The sequence below is a fragment of the Hydra vulgaris genome, chromosome 06, assembly GCF_038396675.1.
Source record: "Hydra vulgaris chromosome 06, alternate assembly HydraT2T_AEP".
NCBI lineage: Eukaryota > Metazoa > Cnidaria > Hydrozoa > Anthoathecata > Hydridae > Hydra > Hydra vulgaris.
In genome coordinates this window covers 54081223-54096623 of record NC_088925.1, presented here as the reverse complement: position 1 = coordinate 54096623, position 15401 = coordinate 54081223, and the positions used below count along the sequence as shown (strand labels likewise).

The window sequence follows — 15401 nt, the reverse complement described above, 5'->3', positions numbered from 1 at the left end:
TGTACAGCTCTTAAACTCAGTTTAACGTTTCTAAGGCTGCCGGCTGCTAGTAAAGTTTCACTCTGTTTCAACTCTGTGGTAGCTCTCAGAGAGGCTGGTTCCATCCACTGCTGTAAAATGTAAAACTATTTCCAAATCCATGTGGCTCATGGTTGGTGTTTAATTTAGAGACCATAAAATGAGCCTTTTTTAAAACTTTTACTTTGGTAAAGTCATTCAATCTTTCCTACAATTTTCTTTTTAAAGTGTTGCTGTATGTGTCTACTTAAAATTAAACGAAGTTACACTGCGCATGCTCTTTCCTCAGTAAAACAAATCAAAGAGTCACGTCACATATAAAAGGTTCCAATTATTCTAGGAATTTGAAATTTAATAAAGTTAATTAGTTTGCTCAGCAATAAAAAATTAAGAACTTAACACTACAATTAAGAATAAAATCTATAAAAACAAAATTTTCCAGTTTTTTTGTTAACTGTATGTTTTTGCCAACCATAAAAATTTACAACCATAATTTATAAAAAACATTTATAACTAGTGTTAGAAAATAAAATTTATATGACCGGGGTCATATAAATTCTATTTTCGGGGCTAGAAAAACTTAGTCTTAACAATGACCAAAAAAAACCACCATTAATTAAAATGTAGTTAAATAAACTTTTAATTTTTTTTGTATTTCGTCATTATATATATTTTATATTTTAATGTCTGTTGAATAATATTTAAAAAAAATATCACATAACGTTTAAAATACTTAGTACTTTAAAGTATTTTTTTTTATTTTTTTTATTTTAACTTTTATTTCGCTGATTAAACAATATTACAATTTTTCATACAAAATAAATAACATCGTAAACATAAAAACCTTTATAAAAAACGTTTTTAATCTTTTTAATTTATAATATATATATATATATATATATACTGTTAAAATCAGTCAGGGACTCAAAGAAGGTAAGGATTATGCGTTTATCATCACAACCTTTTCATAGAGCCCCTTTAGTCACTCATTGAAATAAAAATAAAAAAACACTTTAATTTTTAAAGAAAAATAAAAAATTTAATAAAGCAAAACTTATTTTTTTTTTTTTTGGGTGTATGTGTGTAAAAAATTGAAAACACACACAAAAAAAAAAAATTAAAACACATAAGAAGAAGAAAAGAATAAAAGATAAATAAAAAGAAAAAAATACAAAAAAATCTGAAAACAAATACTGTAAACTATTATATATATGTCAGGAATTAAGGAGATGCATTTTAGTTTGTTGTTTAAACGATGAAATGCTTTTTAGGACTTTAATATTTTTATTTTGGAAACGATTCCATATTGATGGACCACGGTTTGTAATTAGAAAACTTGACTGCTGTTATTTAATTTTTCCTAGTTGATAGTCGTTCCTGGTATTTGAACGCAGATTATATTTTTCAGAAAATTATTTAAGAAAGTTGAAAAAACGCTTGGTAGGAGATTGTTTTTATACTTGTACATAAAAATTAATATCTGTAATGTGTTAAGTTTCTCAATATCTAGAACCATCATGCTTTTCATCATTGGGGCCGGGTTTACTAACCTATTTAAATAATTAATTGCTTTGCATGCATGGTTTTGCAGACTTTGCAGTTTTAGCAATTTGGTTTTATGGGTGCTGGCCCATACAGTATTTGCGTACAAAAGCTGACTATGTACAAGACTAAAGTAAAGCATATTACATAATTGTAGATATTTTTTGGGAAGCTTTGTGCATATCGTTAATATATATTAAAAACAATAATGGACCTAGGATTGAACCCTGAGGAACTCCACACGTAATATCAAGGGCTACTGACTTTTCTAGTAGTACAAATTGCCAGTTCATCACTATCAAACAAATTATATATTTTGTGAGCAAGTTTAATAATAGCATGTTCAGTAGAGCAATTGCTTTGAAATCCAAACTGATTTTTGTATAATAAATTGTTCAATGAAAAGTAGTAATTAACTCTATTATAAATTACTTTCTCGTATACTTTTTAAAAAACTGGGAGTAGAGAAATAGGTCGGTAGTTAGAAATATTATTGCAATCTCCTTTTTTGAGAATGGGATTAGTTTTGGCTAATTAAAGTTTGTCAGGGAATATAATATTTTCAAATGAAGATGATATTAAATAAAACATAACATAAATAGCTACATTACTGGAAATACCATCATATCCACATGACTTGTTGCGTTTAAGTTCAATAATTACTTTATTAAATTCAAGTTTAGTTATCTTTTCATTATTTATACTAGTGAAAGTAGTATAAATAATGGGTTTTTCTCCCAAAAAATTATTAAATGTTTTATTTGGTTGCGCAATGTTAGAAGCAAGAGAGGAGCCTACATTTACAAAATATTTGTTAAATTCTTGACATATATTTGTTTTACTTGTTATAATTTTTTTTATCGGAAATTAATTTTTGTGGTAAGCAAGTATGCTTCTTTTTTTCTCTTCCTGTTAGTTGGTTTATAACAGTCCAAGCCCTTTTTATATTGAATTTATGCATATTTAAGAACTGATTTAAGAACTGATGTAAGAACTTATTTAAGAACTGAAAATTTAAGAACTGATTTGTAAAATAAGAAAAAAGTATTTCAATGTTGCTTTTATTTATAGTTTTCATTATTTCTTAAAGTTAAATCTTTTTTCATTTTTTATGTTAGTTAAAATATATAAACAAACAAATAGTAAAAGGTAAAAAAAAAAAGATTTTAAAATGAGAAGATTATCGTTAAAAGTAATAATTATTTTATATAAATAAACATTTTAGTAAACAAATACTTTAATAAATAACATTAACTTTTTATATTTATCAATTATTTTTCTTCTTTACTTTAAAAAGTTTTTCAGAAGAATTCAATTTAATTTACCATAAGTTAAGTAATTACGAGTATCGCCGTTAAACTTACTAACCGTAATAAATAAATAACATTTCAAAACAAAAGTAGTAAATCGCAAAACACAAAAGATACCGTTAAGAAATACAGACAATAGTTTCAAACTTTACTCAATACGCAAAAGATCAATTAACTTCAATAATTACTCTACTTGTCAAATAAAAAGCCTATAAATAGATAATTACTGTGGAATTTTCTGTGGTATTTTACGTATCTTTATTAAACTTCTTGAATAATCTAATCTTACTTATATGTCTTAGAATAACAGATAGCAGTACCCGTCAATTTGGTTGTAAGAAAAAACAGCTCTACTCTCCATGTAGAGTTTTTATTGAATGAAACTATGCAGCACTGTATATACGCCTTTATATGTGTGTGCAGTTTAGAAGCCAATAATGGTTTTGATACTTGCAACTGGAATTAAAGCAGTTACTAGCAACACAAAATAAAAAATCTTTTACAAATGAAGTGATTGCTACATGTAACACTCTTGAGTTAAACTTTTTCCAGGTCAAGATAAAAATAAAAAATTTTAAGTTTATACAACCTATCGAAGATTCGATAAATGTAAACTATTCAAAAAAAAATGATAAAAAAATAAAAAAATTAAAAATTAAAAAATTTATATCAATATTAAAAGTTCTAGTTATGAAAGTTAAAAGAGCAAAGAGCAATTTTTAAAACTTTGATGGAGAAGAATATTCCTAAATACCTAAACCAAGTAACTGAACCAAAGCCCTGAACCAAGTAACTGAACCAAAGCCCTGAACCAAGTAAATGAACCAAAGCCCTGAACTAAAGCCCTGAACCAAGTAACTAAGGAAAACATATCGTCTGGATTTTAGAATTTAATTCATTGAGAGGGCCGTATTATTTTAGTTGGTCTTAATTTAGTTAGTAAAATTTTTAATAAAAATTATTGGGTGGTTAAAAGAAAATTTAAATACGAATAAATATTTACTTTGAATTGATTAAGAGAATTCAAAGAAAAAGTTTTGTTTTGAATTAAGCTGAGAAACAGTTTTAAGGTCATTATTTAACAGTGTTCAACAGCTTAGGTGTTCAGTGTTCTTCACTTTGTTTTTGAAATCTGAATAATAAGATTTAGATTAAAGGTAATAAAGTTTTGAAAATCTGGATATGAGATTTATTTTTAAAAGTATTGAGTCTAATAAGATTAGTGATTTAGCAAGACCAGAGATGTAATAAGACCAGTGTCATTTTTTTATCAAGTTTTTATCAAATTTTTAGCGCCAGTCATAAATGTTTTTATAAATTGTAAAAGTAAAGACAAGAATATGTTAAATAAATAAATAAACAAGCAAAGTAAAAAAACCTTGTTGAAAGTAAATAAGTTAAAATAAACACACAAAAAACTGCTCTATAAGCAGATATTTCTGACATGTTGTCTTTGCAGGGGCGAGGAGGCATTGATAAATGTTTTTTTTTTGTCTATTATTTATTGAGCTTTGAATCAAGACAGCAGTTTTAGAAGGTATTTTTTCAATTTAGGAGTTAAAGAATGAATAGGAGTTAAAAGATTGCAAAATTTTTTGAAATCCATCGTAATTATTATTATTAGATTTTAAATAATATTAGTAATACAAACTGCTTTACGACTATCGACGCGGAGCATAAAGTTAAAAATTTATACATTCACCTCTGTTCGTAAAAAATTATGTCTCAATTGTTATTTGCGAATACAGAGTTAAAATTCGCGAATAAAAAATTATGTCTCAGAGTTATTTTTGTGAAAAATAAAGAAAAAAAAGTATTTATTTAAATAGTATCACGCTCTTTCCTTTTTTCTATTCGTATCTGAATGTACGTAAAAATATTTAAATAGCAAAAATTGGTCTAATTATTTCGATAATTTGATATCCGAATAAAAAAAACTTTGTTTGAGCATAATAAATATTTTGCTTTATTTGGTAAAGTTTCAGGAAAAGCAAGATTCTTTAAAACAGGAAAGTCTTTTTCAAAACTTTGTCTAATTTCAGAAATTTGAACTATTTTTTCAAGATATTTATTTTTGTTTCTTTTCTATCATGTTTTAAATCAACAAACGATTTTCTTTCATCAAAAAAGTTTAATCAACCGTAATTAAACTATAAGATTGATTGAGAACTTTTTTGTTTAGTTAAAAGCAACAAGACAGAGATTTTCATCAAAGAGCTTGATTTACTTTAAATTGTGTTTGATAACTTCGTAAACTTGGTAAGTTTAAAAAAAAATCAAATTCGTTACTCGTTAAAGTGTTATGCTTGATAAAGCTGTTTGTAAAAATTTTAGCATGTTTGATATAGCTTTTGATTTAAAAACAAATCGTTTATATAACTTTTTTTATGTTTGCTTTATTCTTATCGACTTTTATTTGTTATTATACTCATTTGATATCATCAATTTTGAAAAAAAAAATTATAAATCAGCAAATTTTTAAAGAAAAACAAAGGTATCAACTTTTTTTTGAGTATAGTCTTTTTTTTCAGATAAAAGCAATGTCTTCAGCTGGTCCTCTTATAGTTTTATTTATAATCATTCTATGTTTTGCCGTTGGCGTAGGCGCTCTATTAGCAGGTTGTTATGGTAACGAGTGGGTAACCAGCAATACAGGTTCAATTAATGAAGGATTATGGGAAAATTGCAATGTGGTATTTGTCAAAGTTTGTTCTAAAAGAGGTTCTCTGTTTAAGTTTGATGATGACGTTGGGAATGGCGTAGGTATAATAAAATTTATTTAATGGTAATTATTTTTTTATACTGTTATATCTAGCATTGAATAACTTATTAAAAAGTTTTGGATTTTAAATTTACAAAAGTCATTAACATTTTATATGAAGCAAATGTATGGTGGGCAAAGGGGTGGCTACTGCAGAGAAATCTTTTGAGTAATAAATATTCTAATCCAAGAAGTTAACAAAGCAAAACATAACTTTAATCCTCGAAGTTAAGAAGTGTAAAAACAACTTGTTTTTACTTCTGGATTGCAGGAAACTGAACATTCCAGATTTAGTGTGTCGAATGAATTTTAGACAAGTGAAGTTTGACTGCCATAGAAGATACTCAAAGCAAAAGCTTCATTTCATCGGAAAAACCTAATATTTTAGTAAACAAACTACGATTTTGAGACATGTTCCTAGGATCAATATGGCCAAAATATCAAACTAAATATAGTTAACATTACCTCGCAGAGCTCTTTCGTTAATGTTAAAGGAGTTCTAATTTATTTGCATAACACCAAAATAATAACAACATATTATCTTGAAAATAAAGTGACTGAATGTGCGAGTGACTATAGGTTTGTATGTACTTTGTTAAACATCGAAGCCTCATGGGAAAAAATTATAGATTTTAATCAGCTCATTTCCAGAATCAGCGCAAGCGCTTTTGCTTAAACTTCTTCGTTACCCGGTTTTATATAAGGAAAAGTTAACAACATTTTACAAATGTTGAAATTTAATCCTAATAGTTCCTCAACGATTTAAGGTTTCCACTTGTCCGTTTTTTTACAGGAATAAAAAAACGAAATAAAATTTCATACCGAGAGCATTTGTTGAGTTAATTAATTAAATTTTAATTTTCCTGCAGCAAAAATACGCATTGTGCAGTTTTTTACAACTTGCACAATTATTTTTCAGTTTTTTATTCCCGTTCCGTATACAAATAGAAACTCACCTGTAAAAAATATTGTCTACCAAGTTGCTCGAGGTTGTAAAAGGGGAAGGAGAAACTCAATTTTAAAAATCCTTTAGAAAATTTAAAGTAACACCACTGTTTGTGTTTAGAAAAAGATATTATCTTGTTGTTATTAATGAGCTCTGCAGTCTCTGCATTTCTGGCTTTAATTTTTTCTATATCAATGACATGTTGTCTTAAACGCTTATCTGCTTGGAAATGTACGGCTGGAATTGCTTTTGTATTTGGAATTATTGCATGTAAGTATCAAACAAGTTTTTTTTTTTTTTTTTTTTTTGTTATTCAACTTCTCGATGCCGAGAAGGCCACTACAGATGAGGAGGCTACTTAATAGTGGTTATAACCCTCTCTCAACTCTATAACTCCGAAACACGAACCTTAACGAACAAGGCCGCTGCGCGGAGAAACAAGTTGAGCGCGGAACTATCAGGGACGTGGTGGGGATCGAACTCGGAACCTCTCGCTTATGAAGCGAGCGCTTTACCACTACACCACTACCGCTTTTTAACCGTTAATAATGATACACCCACATATATGTAAATATACATATATATATATATATATATATATATATATATATATATATATATATATATATATATATATATATATATATATATATATATATATATATATATATATATATATATATATATATATATATATATATATATATATATATATATATATATATATCACTTGTACCAAAACATAAAGAGTAACTTCAGGAACTACATTTTCTGAGTTTCTAAGCTTTACTTTTTTTTTAACCAGCGTTAAGGTTTTCATATTCAGTAAAGGAATATAACATAATTCTTTTAAATCATCTAAAAATGAAAATTTAACTGAACAGTAGTTAAGTTGGGAATTAATGATTTCAAAGGCTACTTTATTGTTAAAAAGACGAATAAATAGATTTTTTTTGTTTTGGTGTATATAATTTGACATATCCTTAATTTTAAATAGAGAGTGTATTTAGTTTTTACTATACTTGGAGATATTAAAAAGCAATTTTACTGCGTTCCTTCCAAGAGTGTTGAGTCTTTCCATTATTGACTATTAACTATGTTAATATTAATTCCATAATGTTTAGGTTTTTGCAGTAAAATGTGTGATGATCTGCTTATTTTTTTGGTGGTTATAAAGGTGCTCCCAAAAGTCCTTATGATCTAATTAAAGAGCACCGCGGAAGAGCATTTAATTAGGAAGTTCCTTTCTAATTTCGCTTATTGGGCTAGAGCCGGTGTCGAAACTCGGACCTTTTGGTCAGAACTCTAAACACTGCGCAGTGGTTCAGAGGTAGGGTTTCTCATTTCCCGTAAATTTAGCATCCCGGGATTCCCGGTGTGTAACTTATTCCCGGGATTTCCCGACATATTTTTTAACATAAAAACAAGCAGTTTCTAACAAATTTATCTTAGCACGCTAATCTAAATTACTATTTAAAATAGAATATTGTTTTAAAAAACATAAACAATCAATTGATTTGTCACTTAATTGTGAAAGAATTTTTCCCATAAATAGACCCGTGACAGAAAAAACTTTTTCTGATTCAATTGATGTCGGCTTGATGGTCATTAATGTGGAGTATATTCTTTCTAAACTTTCGCTACGTTTTCCAGTTGCCTCAAAAAGTTTGATTTCTATTGTGAAGTTTTTTAAATTGCTAATGTCTTCAAGAGCTGCTTTTTCTACTGTTTGACATTACAAATAGTCGCATCCAATTTTTGTTCGAAAAACTTTTATATATGCTATATATATATATTTATATATATATAGTATATATATATAGTATATATATTTATATATATATATATTTATATATATATATATATTTGTCAAAATACTTTTGCCTAATAAATTTGGAGCAACAGGTTGAGGTATTGACGGGTCAGAAACCAAGCTTTCATTATCACGACTCACTTCAACTATTTCATTATTTGATGAATTAGGGCTTGCATCCTCTATGTACAACCTGGTATAAATTTTTTTTGCTGTTGCTTTTAATGCATGTTTGGACGGTAAGAATAGTTTGGAGTTGATATTTGATTCCTGATTATAACTAATTGGGTTGTTTAAAAATTTTAGTAGTGCAATTAAATTGTCATTTCTGCATTCTTCAATTCTCTGTTGCACAGATTGAAGCAATTTATTAGCTATCAAATTTTTTTCTCCGTCAAATCGTCCAAGATAAATATCATTACACCTTCTGCGTCAAGTAAAGTAGCATTATTTCTACCAAGTCTTTCTATTCCAACTTTTATCAGTTGCAGAAAAACTGTTATGGCGTTCATAATCGCATATTCATCTTTGGAGATATTTAGAACTTCTTTTAAATCAATCATTGCTTTTAGTATACATGTTTTTACTTTAAGGAATCTTTCTAGCATTGCAACAAGACTATTCCACCTTGTTTTGACATCTAATATCAGCTTCAGTTCTTTATGAAACATAGATTTTACGTAGATTTGTAAAACGTCATTTTTAAGAGATGATTCGCTGAACATTCGAACCACTTTTCGAACCTTCTGAATTGTTAAGGCTATATTTAAGCTAATTTGTAAATCATTAATAAATGTAACGCCTGTTGAGCTGTATGACTCATCATTACAGTCAAATACATCATCAAACTCATCGTAAGCTTTCATCGGAATCTTGCAACTGCAATTTAATATATTTTGCTGGAGTCTGACTTTTTGTAAAGAACAGCACATACTGCCAAATAAAGTCCGTGGGCATAACACAGCTGATGTTCAATACCACTTAGCCGTCCAAATTTTTTCATTACAGATGCTCCGTCAGTGACACTAGCTATGATGTGCTTTTTAATTTGTAAATTGAAATCTGACAGTTTGTTTTCAACCAGATCAATAATTTTTTCTACAGGAAGAAATCCAGCTATCGGAGTCAATCCCAGGTTCAAAACTTTGTTAATAAGTGTAAATTTACATTTAAACAACGTCGATTTTTTAACGACCTATATTCGTCTAACGATCAAGAAAATCGCGACCCGCTAGATATTTCTTTTTTATCTCTAAAACCTCAGTTTGTTTAGCTAAATCATATTGTTTTTTATCATACTCATAACAATGGACAATGATTTTCTAATAAATTCACTTTTTGTTATGGCATTTATTGAAAAGCCATCCACCGTTGCTAGCTTTGACACAATTTCCTCGATAGCCTGCTGTTTAACAAACAATGTGATTTTCTTTTGCACAATTTTAATTTCCGAACCAGTATCGTTTTTTAAATGACGAAGGAGCCCACTTGTCGAAAATTCTTTGCACATTATCTTTACATTGCACTTTTTGCGAATTGCAGATTTTCTAATAAATTCAGATTTTTCTTTACAGCCAGATTTTTCTTTACAAAAATACTGCCATGCTTTCGATCCATTTACAATTGACATGGTATAACTAAATTGAATCGTAAAACAACTAAAGGTAAAGTTATAAATATTTCTTACATATGACTTATCTTACGTATGACTTCATATGTCTTGGTTTGTCGTTTTTTAAATACAAAAATTATCAAATATTTCAATACAGAAAAAGTTTAACTTTTCAATAATTTAGAAGTTTAAAAATCAAACTTACTGTTTTCGTCGCAAGAAATCTTTTTTATATTTTACTCGTATTTTATAATAACGAGAAAAAAGAAATCTTCCTTGAGTTAGATTGTTTTAGTTTCAATAACATTTCTTGTTGTGCTAGGTTTTAATATAAGATATGAACACATAGAAATGCAACTAAATCCAGTAATATTTTTCTTATTTTTGGTCGGATTAGTTCAAACAGTTATCATATGTAAAATTAAAAAAAATTATGTTCCGTGATATAACAGTGATATTCCGGGAAATCCCGCTGTCACTTTTATCCCTGGAATCCCGGGATCCCGTTTGAGAAACCCTAGTTAGAGGTGAGCAAAACCCTCAAAACCATAATTTACATTGGAGTAGTTTCTTTTCGAAAATTTAATCTAGAGACCCCCAGCACTCTAAAACGAATATAATTTTTTCCCTATTGTGATATTTGAGCTTAGTATATCAATTTTACTACAAAAATGGCAATATTTTATTTTTCAAATATTGGTGTAAATGTAAAAAATCATATAAAAATGAAATACGAGGGCAGCAAGACAATTTTACAACATTTTAATTTCTTAAAATTTTATATCATCCGTTGACATCATATATTGAAATAAGAAGAAAAAATATGAAAATTTATTTTTTATGCTTGCTCTTTTTTTTGTGTTTTTTAAGAAAAAACACTGAAAATGTGCAACATTTTTTTAACACTTACCTTTACACAAGCCGAAAAAACTAGGCCGCACATGTGATCTACTTTAAATTACACTCTTATATATAGATAAAAATTTACAACTAAATTTTCTAAGCTCAGCTGAGTGCAGTAGGTGCTAGGCTTTTTATTATAATTGATATCCAATCATTGATTTTGCTTTAAAAACTGAAGAAGATGCAGTTTTAATCACTTAAATCTTGTTAAAATCTTTTTTGAATCGCATTTTTAGTGTTATTGTGAAAAGTTATAGAACATTTTATGAAAGAAGAGGGAACAAATAAGGATTTGGAGGCTGGGAACAAATAAACCCTAAAATTTATCTCTCTCTCACCCCAAACAAGAAAGCAACAAGTTGATAAAACATTTTTTGTTCTATTCTCAACTAGACTTACGGTCATCCATAAATTTTAAGTTTCATAGTGTTATCTCTCAGCGTTCAAAAATTATGACCATATAAAATTTGTAACCGCCTCAAATTGAGGGGGGTTTAAACTTCAAAAAGTCATAATTTTTGAACGCTGAGAGGTAATACCATGAAACTAAAATTTTATTGATGAATTTAAGTCTAGTTGAGAATAGTACAAAAAATATTTTCTCAACTTGTTGCCCTCACGTTTGGATGGATGGATGGGGGGGGGGGGGGGGGTGGTTTGACGAAATTTTGGGGTTTTATTTTTCCCAGCCTCCAATCATTGCAATTTTTTGCAAAGCATCACTATTTGACATAAGTATAAACATACAAATAGTTGAAGTATGCTCCATGTCTAGAAGTTAGCAATCTCAAACACCAAAAAATGCTGAATCCGTCACTGAAGAGAATATTTATTATTTGTATTTATGTTTGCAAAAAACTTCTATTTATGTAAAAAGAAGAAATTAGTTTAGTAAAGAGTTAAAATTAGCTTGTTTACGAGAAAAAAGTTTTTTAATTTCTCATTGTGTTGAAAGCGAGAAAATTACATCATATAGTACTTAGAGCTTTAATGTCGTCTAAATAGCATTTATAAAATGCCACTTTCATCTGGAAAATTTTACTTTAAATGTGCCAAATGTGTTTTTTTTATTTAAATAATGTCCATAAAATGGAAAAACAGTAATTTAATTGTGAAAAATAGTCATGTCATACACCTTAATATTAATGTTTTAGACTAAAACAACAGAGAGTACTACACAATGAAATTCTACAGACCTCAAACTTCTTATAATGAAAGTACTTTACAGCTACGTTACTAAGGTGTCTAGAATGAGAAAGAGTCCGGGAAAAGACTTTAATCAACCTGAGGAGGCCAAGGGGCTCTTAATGTACTAGTGTATGATGTATGTCATCACCTAGATTCTTATATATATATATATATATATATATATATATATATATATATATATATATATATATATATATATATATATATATATATATATATATATATATATATATATATATATATATATATATATATATATATATATATATATATATATATATATATATATATATATATATATATATATGTTAATTAAGTTCAACTTTATTGAACGTTTGTTTAAATTCACAATATCAAAGAAATTAAGTGCACAAAATAAATAAAAATCACGAAAAGATCTTAACAACCCATGACCACACCTACCTGTGTGATTACAACCACTTCTAGAGACCAAATATGACCAGATTTGATTTTCTTGATATCAATTATCTATATTTAGACATACAAAATACGCCATCTAAATCAAAAACATTGAGACTCAGAACCACCCTTGACTACCACTAAAAGCAGTCATAACCGCCTTTTAAGACCAAATATGCCCAGATTTGAATTCCCTGACAGCAGTTACCTATATTTAGATATAAACATTTCCCATCTAAATTAAAAACCATCGAGAAACCCCATGACCACCTTTGACAACCCTAAAATAACCACTTGTGTGATCATAAGCCCTCCAAAATTAAAATGGAGCCCAAAAACAAAATCCTTGGCCCCAAAAACCTCAATAAACATGTATCATATGTCTATATTTACCCAAAAATAGTTTTGCCATTTTAAGACAATTCTGGCCCACTGTGCACTGCGCCACGGCTTTACAAAGGTCAATGAAAATGCTTAACATATACTGCAATTTTTCATATAATTTTAGTATTTCATGCAAAAACTGGAATACTGCAAGCTCTGTTGAGTTATTTTTTTCAAAACCAAATTGTTTGTTGTATATTAAATTATTTTTGTCGAGATGTTTGTATATTCTATTACACATTATTCTTTCTGATAGTTTTGAAAATACCAAAAAAACAGAGATAAGATGGTAGTTGCTTAAATTTGATTTGTCACCTTCATTAAAGATAGAGAAACTTTAGCAACTTTTGATTGCTCTGGAAATATTCCTTGATTAATAGATGCTAAGAAAACTTTTAAAAGAATATATTTTGATATATCAAAATAATCTATATATACGTTTCTATTGATTTCATCTGCTCCTGTTTCTTTGTTTCTTTTTACAAATTTTAAAGCTATTTCAAATTCCTAAAAGATAAGTCAGAAGTTAACTCATCAGAGCAAATACAGTTTTATCAATAACAGTACAAGGAAATCATTAAAAGAAGCCGTTGTATATCTAATCTTATTTATTAAGGAAGAACCTATCCCAAAAAAAATTTATTAAAGCCATGGAATATGGCTCTTGGCTGTTTACTAGATCCTTTCTAACTTTTTACACCATTGTGTTAATACGGTCATTTAATAGTGTTAATACACCCATTTGAAATGATTTTCAACTTTCAGGATTAAAATAGTTAATGTATAATACATTTACAAATCCAATTAATTACAACAATTTATTGTTTATTACTATTATTGTGCATTATGTTACTCATTTTTCTCATACTTATTAAACTTGCAATTTTTTTCAAAGTATTAGCCACCTCTTTAATTTATTTATAAATGGTTGGTTATGTATTTCTTTTTCAAAATGGTTGATTATTTATATTATTAATTTAGCTATTGCTGGGTTTGCTGGGTTAGGATATTCCGAAAAAGCTTTCAAAAACCAATGGTCTTCTGATTTTCGGCATGGATGGTCATCTATTATATGTTGGGTTGCATCTACATTAAATTTTTTGGGTGCATTGCTATCATGCTTAGTGATTCCTTATTCTCCACCTAACTACCAACCTAAAATCAACACACATGTTGGTAAACCAAACCCAACGTTTCATGGTGATAATCATTGGTAGAACGCGTGCTCATGGTAAAAGTTTTCTCAGCTATTCTTGTTTGGTAAAAGCTTAAATTGATCTTTTGGTCTCTTTTTGCAAAATGAATGATGACAACATAATAGAACTTTTCCGTTCACAAACAAGGTTGCATTGCGTGTTTAGTGTTCGGTGATTAACTTGCATAAATATTTTATTTGAATTATTACTGTTATGGAATCGTTATGTAATAAATATTGCAAGCAATTATTATGCAAGATGGTTTAAAAGTAAGAAATTAATAAAACTCAATATTTTTTATTATGAGAATATAGTTCGAAAAGATTGTCGATATGAACCGTAAAAAAAATTATAATTAACTGTCAAAAAATATAAATGCGGAAATCGTGAAAACTGCGGAACTCGTGGAGGCACGGTTAATGATGTTGAAAACATTTTGTTTTTATATTTATTTAAAAATAAAAAGTAAACTTAATATGTTCATCAACTTTAGATATTATAAAATAAAATATCTTTAAATAAACTTTAAAAGTTTTAGATGTTAAAATTTTGTAAATAATAAATACTTCAGAAAATAAAGACGATAAAATTAAGTTTTATTTGAATATAAACAATAAAATTGAACTCTGAGATTCTATTTTTGGATTTATGTTATAATAACTTTAGGTTTATGCGGGTTTACATAGAGAAACATGATATAATATTATTCTACATTTATTATTATGATACTGTTTCTTGATTTAAGATTATTTTGTAGTATTTTTTTAGCATTTGAAATTTTTTGTAATATTTTTTTTTAAACCCATATTTCAGTTTTGGGGTTATAGGAATCCCAAAGTCACCCTATTGTTTAACAGTCTAACTATAATTGGCGGAATGCCTTTCATATGATAAATCTTTCACAAATAAATGAAATAGAATCAAACAAAGCAAACCTTAAAGAGCTAATTTAAAAAAAATTTACCAATACATCAAATGTCAACCGATCTAAAAACCGACACTTGCGGAAAGTTAAAATCTACACCTAATATTGCTTAGTACTGGTAAAAACAAAATATCAGAACCTTAATATGTAAAAAATTATCGTTGTTTAGAAATTGAACCAAACACCAAAACATCTTTCACAAGAAAGTTCAGCAAAATATGACAACGCTGGCTTCGTCGGGTTAAGATATCGGGTTGTCGGGTTAAGATAATGTGTTGTAGTATCCAATAGTTTGATAACTCTTAGTTTTTATATCTTTTAGTAGACCCTATCTATTTTTTAATTGGCACTATCAAAGCTGA

The 15401-nt window shown here is 27.9% G+C and overlaps 1 protein-coding gene across 2 annotated transcripts; it reads left to right on the top strand.

The window, feature by feature from the left end:
• Nucleotides 1–4311: 4311 nt before the first annotated feature.
• Nucleotides 4312–14881, top strand: LOC101239340 (uncharacterized). Of its 2 annotated transcripts, XM_065800479.1 has the most exons (5): nucleotides 4312–4407; nucleotides 5053–5129; nucleotides 5402–5633; nucleotides 6698–6847; nucleotides 13900–14484. In XM_065800479.1, exons 3-5 carry the CDS (start codon nucleotides 5411–5413, stop codon nucleotides 14133–14135), a joined length of 609 nt encoding a protein of 202 aa, XP_065656551.1. In that variant the 5' UTR covers nucleotides 4312–4407; nucleotides 5053–5129; nucleotides 5402–5410; the 3' UTR covers nucleotides 14136–14484. The 2 variants fall into 2 exon arrangements, with proteins under 2 accessions (XP_065656551.1, XP_065656550.1); XM_065800478.1 differs by lacking the exon at nucleotides 4312–4407 and having other exon boundaries at nucleotides 4973–5129; nucleotides 13900–14881.
• Nucleotides 14882–15401: the final 520 nt, after the last annotated feature.